Source organism: Pollachius pollachius (genome assembly GCF_949987615.1).
Source record: "Pollachius pollachius genome assembly, chromosome: 13".
NCBI classification, from domain to species: Eukaryota; Metazoa; Chordata; class Actinopteri; order Gadiformes; family Gadidae; genus Pollachius; species Pollachius pollachius.
The window spans coordinates 12081004-12087894 of record NC_136946.1 but is presented as its reverse complement, the minus strand read 5'-3'; the positions used below and the strand labels follow the sequence as shown (position 1 = coordinate 12087894).

The following is a 6891-nucleotide window of genomic DNA, read 5'->3' as shown; positions in this document are numbered from 1 at the left end:
AGACGACTCGGCTGTTCCCTCATTGATAACATATCAATGAGACATTTACTTCTCCTATACTTGCCATAGTCTACCTTAAGGGCACCCTTAAAAGCACAACACTTTTACGTCTATGTATGTTTGGAGCAGCATGTCCTCCATCTGGCCAGCATCACCCCTCTCCGTTTCTCGAATGGACTCTCCTGGTTTCAATTCCCGCTTCTCTTTGGGATGTTCAATGTGGAGCCTTCAATGTATGGTGTGGTGTGAGGGAGGGATACCACCATTTGTCCTTGCATTTTGGACATTTGCGCACTTTTGCGTCATGTTGATCATGACATCAGAGGCCGTGTTCTCCTGCCTATGGATTTAATAGCCGAACCCTTGTAGAGTACTTTATCTACACCTTTATTTACATTCTGTCCCTCTTTAATTTGTCCTCTCCTGGGCCTCCCTGCTCTTTCCATCCCTCTCTTCCTCTCCCTCACTCTTCCCTATCCCGCCCTCCCCATCCCTCTCTCTCTTTCCATCCCTCTCTTCCTCTCCCTCACTCTTCCCTATCCCGCCCTCCCCATCCCTCTCTCTCTTTCCATCCCTCTCTTCCTCTCCCTCACTCTTCCCTATCCCGCCCTCCCCATCCCTCTCTCTCTTTCCATCCCTCTCTTCCTCTCCCTCACTCTTCCCTATCCCGCCCTCCCCATCCCTCTCTCTCTTTCCATCCCTCTCTTCCTCTCCCTCACTCTTCCCTATCCCGCCCTCCCCATCCCTCTCTCTCTTTCCATCCCTCTCTTCCTCTCCCTCACTCTTCCCTATCCCGCCCTCCCCATCCCTCTCTCTCTTTCCATCCCTCTCTTCCTCTCCCTCACTCTTCCCTATCCCGCCCTCCCCATCCCTCTCTCTCTTTCCATCCCTCTCTTCCTCTCCCTCACTCTTCCCTATCCCGCCCTCCCCATCCCTCTCTCTCTTTCCATCCCTCTCTTCCTCTCCCTCACTCTTCCCTATCCCGCCCTCCCCATCCCTCTCTCGCTTTCCATCCCTCTCTTCCTCTCCCTCACTCTTCCCTATCCCGCCCTCCCCATCCCTCTCTCTCTTTCCATCCCTCTCTTCCTCTCCCTCACTCTTCCCTATCCCGCCCTCCCCATCCCTCTCTCTCTTTCCATCCCTCTCTTCCTCTCCCTCACTCTTCCCTATCCCGCCCTCCCCATCCCTCTCTCTTTCCATCCCTCTCTTCCTCTCCCTCACTCTTCCCTATCCCGCCCTCCCCATCCCTCTCTCTCTTTCCATCCCTCTCTTCCTCTCCCTCACTCTTCCCTATCCCGCCCTCCCCATCCCTCTCTCTCTTTCCATCCCTCTCTTCCTCTCCCTCACTCTTCCCTATCCCGCCCTCCCCATCCCTCTCTCTCTTTCCATCCCTCTCTTCCTCTCCCTCACTCTTCCCTATCCCGCCCTCCCCATCCCTCTCTCTCTTTCCATCCCTCTCTTCCTCTCCCTCACTCTTCCCTATCCCGCCCTCCCCATCCCTCTCTCTCTTTCCATCCCTCTCTTCCTCTACGAGTTGGGAGCAGTTATTAATAGCCAGAATGTAATGTATCATGGAATTTAACTTTGCCCTCTAGACATATAGACTTTCTCGTAAACTGCTTCATACTGGGCAAATATATGAACACACACACTCACACACACACACACACACACACACACACAGAAATGAACACTGAAAATCAAAGTAAGAAGCAAGAGTGCAAAGCTAATGTGAAGATGTATGGTTAAGAGTGTTCACTTAATCAAATAGTTGATAGATTCAGACGTTTGGAGATGGAGATAAAAAAGAGAACATTTCTTTAGAGAGAGAGACATAGAGAGACAGAGAGACAGAGAGAGCGAGAGGCAGCCATTGGTGCAGAAAGAATGTGTTCATCTGGGGACAAAAGCAGAGTGGGAGTGATAAAGCTGGTTCGGGAGCAGGGGGGCTTATCCCTCCGCCAGTTTGGATTTCCTGGCCGTTACCTCATTCCTTTCAGTCATATGTGAGACACACAATCATAAATACACACTTGGAAACCACAGGCACACAAAACACACTCACACACACCCACCCGCATCCAAAACATCTCTTACAACAGTTTGTCAGCTGTGATAGGTGTGTGCCATTTGGAATAGGTTTTTACAGCCTTAGTGAACTACAGAAGGAGCCGGCTGGCTGGCAGCGGTGTCAAAACACCGCCTGACCCCCTGGCCTGGTTTAGTTTCCGAACAGCATCCGATTTTCAATTCTTGATTTTACAACATATCTGACCCGCACCTGCTGAGGTTCACTCCACAGGCTTTTGCTGGTATCCATGGTGACCGATGGCTAGACTAGAATGGAATGCCAGGAGGGGCTGTCAGGTGAGTGCTTGGCGTCCCTCACCTGTGTTACTACAGTTCAGGTACGAAGTAATCACAGGTGTCCTTCAGAGTTTACAATGCCATCGCCCCCTAAACAAAGGATACACATTACGGTTACTGCTGGAAGAGGCTTGCCTAGTTACATATATGTGTTTGTATATATACATGTGTGTGTGTGTGTGTGTGTAGGTTATTTTATTCTAGATGATTTGTTAACAATGGGAAGGGTAATGAATTGGGATTTTTTAGAGATTCATTAAAAAAAGAGGGAGAGTTAGAAGAACCAAAAAAAAAAAAAAAACATTCCAGAGGGCTCATGGTGTTCTGGTATTAAAATTGTTTGGTACCATTTATGGCACGTACACATACACATATAACATGGCTTTAGGCACCCACACCTACACACACACACACATACACACACAAAACCCCCCTGACGGACTCTCTCATTCCCTTCTCATTCCCTCACGGTGGCCGTTCTCCATCGTCATGGAAACCCTAAAACATTTCAATCTGTTTGGCCTGAGAGAACTAAACTATGACTCATTTCATCCTCTCCCTGGATGCACACACTAGCACACGTGCCCACACACACACACACACACACACACACACACAAACACACACACACACACACACACACACACACTCACTTTCTCAAGCATACACAACAACCCAAAAAATTCTGTCATACGGTTCTGAGGAAAGTCCTGAGAAAACATTAAACTGTAACCAAAGAAAACATCTCTGTGAAAGTTATTCCTTGTCTTGTGCCTAGTATTACAGTTGTCTCATTGTAATGTTATTATTATTAATTATTTTTTCCCTAGTAAATGATATTCTCTGTAGTTCAGCAGCTGCAATATCCGAATGTTCCCAAATATACATAAGATATTGCTTTATTGTATTTCTTGTAGAATGCATTGCTACAGTACAGTATTGTTGTATTTGTTATTGTTGTAGAAACCCATACTTTGAAGGGGAAGTAGACTAGTTAAGGTTTATCTGTGCACTTCCTGGAGTTTCCCATTAAAGGGGGAAGTGTTGGTCATTGGCAGCGTAAACACAGTTATTCAAATAATCCCAAAAGACAGGTAGCCAGATAGACTTCTTCAGCCAACCACTGACCACTCCACTTCTCTGAAACTGGAAGCCACTACTATACTTTACCTATACTGGTGTTCATCTAACCTTTTTAACAGAAGTGTATGGTACAGTGGCGGTTTTTCATCTAGTGTGTGTTGGACATTGGAACATTTACCTCAGTCAGGTAGGACTTGAAGTTGTTGCCTTGCCAACAATGCTGCCCAAGGCAACCCTGTCGAAAATAAACAACTGTGATATGCAAAGTGATTCTTCCAATTAAAATGGGAAACCAGGACTGCCTGCTAGCCAGAACTGATTTGAATTGTATTGAGGAGCTGTGGCTGTGCAGGTGTGGCCCAAGTCCTCTCCCCAAGGATCCCACCCCTCCCTCTCTAACTCGACCTCCTCCGTCTTCCTCCGTCCTTTTTCCTCTCCAGCCCTAACCCCTGAGAGTCCACTCCATATCCAAACCAGATGAGCCAGTGCCAACATAGACACCAACACACTCTCGCACACACACCCACACACACACACCCACACATTTGTATCACACCAAAACTCTCCAATTAAACCCCATATGCACGCACACACAGGCTATGATGTGAGCTCCTCCTGTTTGTAAAACGCGAAACACCATTGTGAAACACAAAACACAACAGCTTTTTCTAAAATGCTCCAGCGTCCTGGGGAAAGGGCCTCCTCTAGGGCCTCCTCCAATGCTGGGCAAGCCCTCCAGGTTATGGGGCCTCTTGTGACCACCCCTACCTGTCTGAATCTCAGTGTGTGTGTTTACATGTGCGTGTGTTTGTGTGTGTGTGTGTGTGTGTGTGTGTGTGTGCGTGTGCATGTGTGCGTGTGCTGTCAGGTTGGACCAGGTGTCAGGTTACCGCTTGGCTGCAGGGGCCACTCCTTTGCTCTGCAGAATTAGAAGGCTGCATGTCCTCACCTCAGAGATTTGCTCTGTATGCAGATGATACACTCTTTCACGCTAAACCATTTGGGGTTGTTGTTTGTTTAATCGCTCGGTGCAGGTCGGGCTCTGTATACACTGTGATCGTGAGGCGTGGTCGGTGTTTGCTACAGGTCTGCTGCTGAGATGTATCCAGACCCTGGGGTTGCCCTCCTCAGGGAGGCTGGGGCGCACACACCTGATCCCCAAAAGGGAGGATAAGACTAAAGACGAAACGAAGGCAAAAGAGAAAGACCCGATAGAGTAGGTATACTTTGTCCATAATATACCTTATCTAAGGTTTGGTTTTTTGTGGTTGTTATGTTATGTTTGCTTGTTGTTGTTTACTTCTGTTTGATAAATGATTGTGTAGGCTAATGCCAACCGCTCAGGTATTTTCGAGGCTTTTCAATGTGCAAGGCTAGCTTGCTAGCTAACTAACTCCTGGGTCAGCTCTGTGGGAGAGGAGAGAGAGAGACAGAGAGAGGGAAAGGGAGGAGAGGCTGGCTGGCCCACAGAGGGAGGGACTGAGTGTTCACAGATGCATGGAGCCCCGTTCACACCGCTGATCGCACACAGACACAGACACACACACACACACACACACACACACACCCAGACATACAGACATACAGACATGCTCACAGCAGCCTGCGCTCAGACACTGGGAGAGAAGGGAGAAGAGCGCAGAAGAGGACTAAGCAAACACTCTTGAGTAAGTTGTAGAGTGCTTAATAATAATAAGAGGACTTTGAGGACTTTGGGTAGTGAGTGGATGCGTATGTGTTTAACTCCTAACTTACGGCGTCCGTTGTTAAACTAAGTTGATAGCATCCTTATGTCTGTTCTCCACATGTGGATACTAACGCATGTTATGATTTTTTTATTGCCATTATGTTGCCATTATTTAAACTTCTACTGTATTTAAATATTTGATTCATTCACATTTTTTCGTGCCCAAGCCTCAAGCTTTCCAACCAGACCCACACACACACAGACACACACACATGTTTCTGCTTATGTCAACCATGTGTAATGTACACACACGCGCACACAGTTATTTGCACGTTCACACACAGTGAGTGATTTTCCTCTTTCCTCTGCTGGGTATGGGCTCTGCACACAACCACGCACGCACACACACACACACACACACACACACACACACACACACACATGCACACACACACATATCACAATGAGAAGAAAAGGGAGGATCAGTCCTTCAATGCTAAATCTTTTTGGAAGACTTTGTGGGAATGTGGGTTTGATACACTGCATGTAATGGCGGGCTCAGCACTGCCGGACAGTTTGGTGATTTTGATCTGTGTTCAAGAGTCTTTTACTTATTTTTTTCATACTAATCCTCAATAAATTCTGGCTTTGCTAATTAATCTCTCCATTCTAATTCGTCTCCTTTTAATTGCTCCACTGTATATCTCTCCCTCAATCTTTGCCTCTTTTCTTCGATTTATCTCTGCTTCACACTCACTTGCCCTCAAGTGAGTGTTTAAGTGCCAGTGAACCCAAAATCTGCTTTTGTTTTGTTTTACACATCTTAGTATGTCTTCTATGATTGTCAACATTGTAATCCATGCCATTTGGTCACTGTAACTAAATGAATAGCATCATTCAGAAAAAAATGCTGTCTCCAATTTTTTGTAAATTCTACCAAACTCAATCCCTGCTCTTTTCGTGACGTTGAAGTGCCTTTCACAACAAAGTGACACCAACGCCACCTTCACCACAGAGAGGGTTATGCCTCTTGGACACTTAGTAATTTAAAGCCATGGTGTATGCCGCATTTTATAAACAACATCCCTCATTGTATTGCTCATGACTCAACGACGAGTAGGCTAGTTGCTTCAAAATAGGGACTTCAAAAATAGTTGGTGTGGGTACCTCAACCCCTCCCTCGTTGAGCTTTCGTATTGTTTGAGTTCCAGATAACTCCTATATGTTTGCTTCCCTTCTCTCTATCGCTCTCTCTATCTATCTCACACTTCCCCTCTCATTCTAACATCAGTAATGTCCACTAGCCTATGTGTCTCTGATCTTATGGATGTTCTTCTCTGTCCCAGCTGCTGACCGGCCCTACCAAGAGCACGGACTTGGACAGTAGGGGGTTGTGACCCTGTGGCGACACGGGGTTCAAGAACGCCCCCAGCCCTCACGATCGTTCCTCATCATCCACATAAGGATAGGATCCCAGGATCTGTACATATATATATATCACATCTGTATAGGATGCCCCGAAGAGCGCTCCACGGGCGAGCTGGTCCCCAAGGACATCTCTGAGATTCTAGCCCGGGAGGCGAAGGCCCACCGTGGGCAGCGGAAGCAGGCCGGCTCCCTGGGCCAGGCCTTCTGCTGGTTGAAGGGCAGCCGGAAGAAGAAGACCGGCCACGGTACGGGGTGAACGGAGCGGGAACGACGACGGCGACTGCGGACACTAAGGTGGAGGGTCAGAACCACTCGCCGGACAAAGG

At 47.5% G+C, this 6891-nt stretch overlaps 1 protein-coding gene across 1 annotated transcript in view; it reads left to right on the top strand.

Moving 5' to 3' along the window:
* Positions 1–2342: 2342 nt before the first annotated feature.
* The window catches only part of nhsl3 (NHS like 3), a gene marked incomplete at its 5' end in the record, with an annotated part of 37593 nt that continues 33044 nt past the window's right edge, over positions 2343–6891 (top strand). The window contains 4 exon segments of the mRNA XM_079749375.1: positions 2343–2367; positions 4537–4643; positions 6525–6810; positions 6813–6890. Coding sequence (XP_079605501.1) covers positions 2343–2367; positions 4537–4643; positions 6525–6810; positions 6813–6890 — 496 coding nt within the window.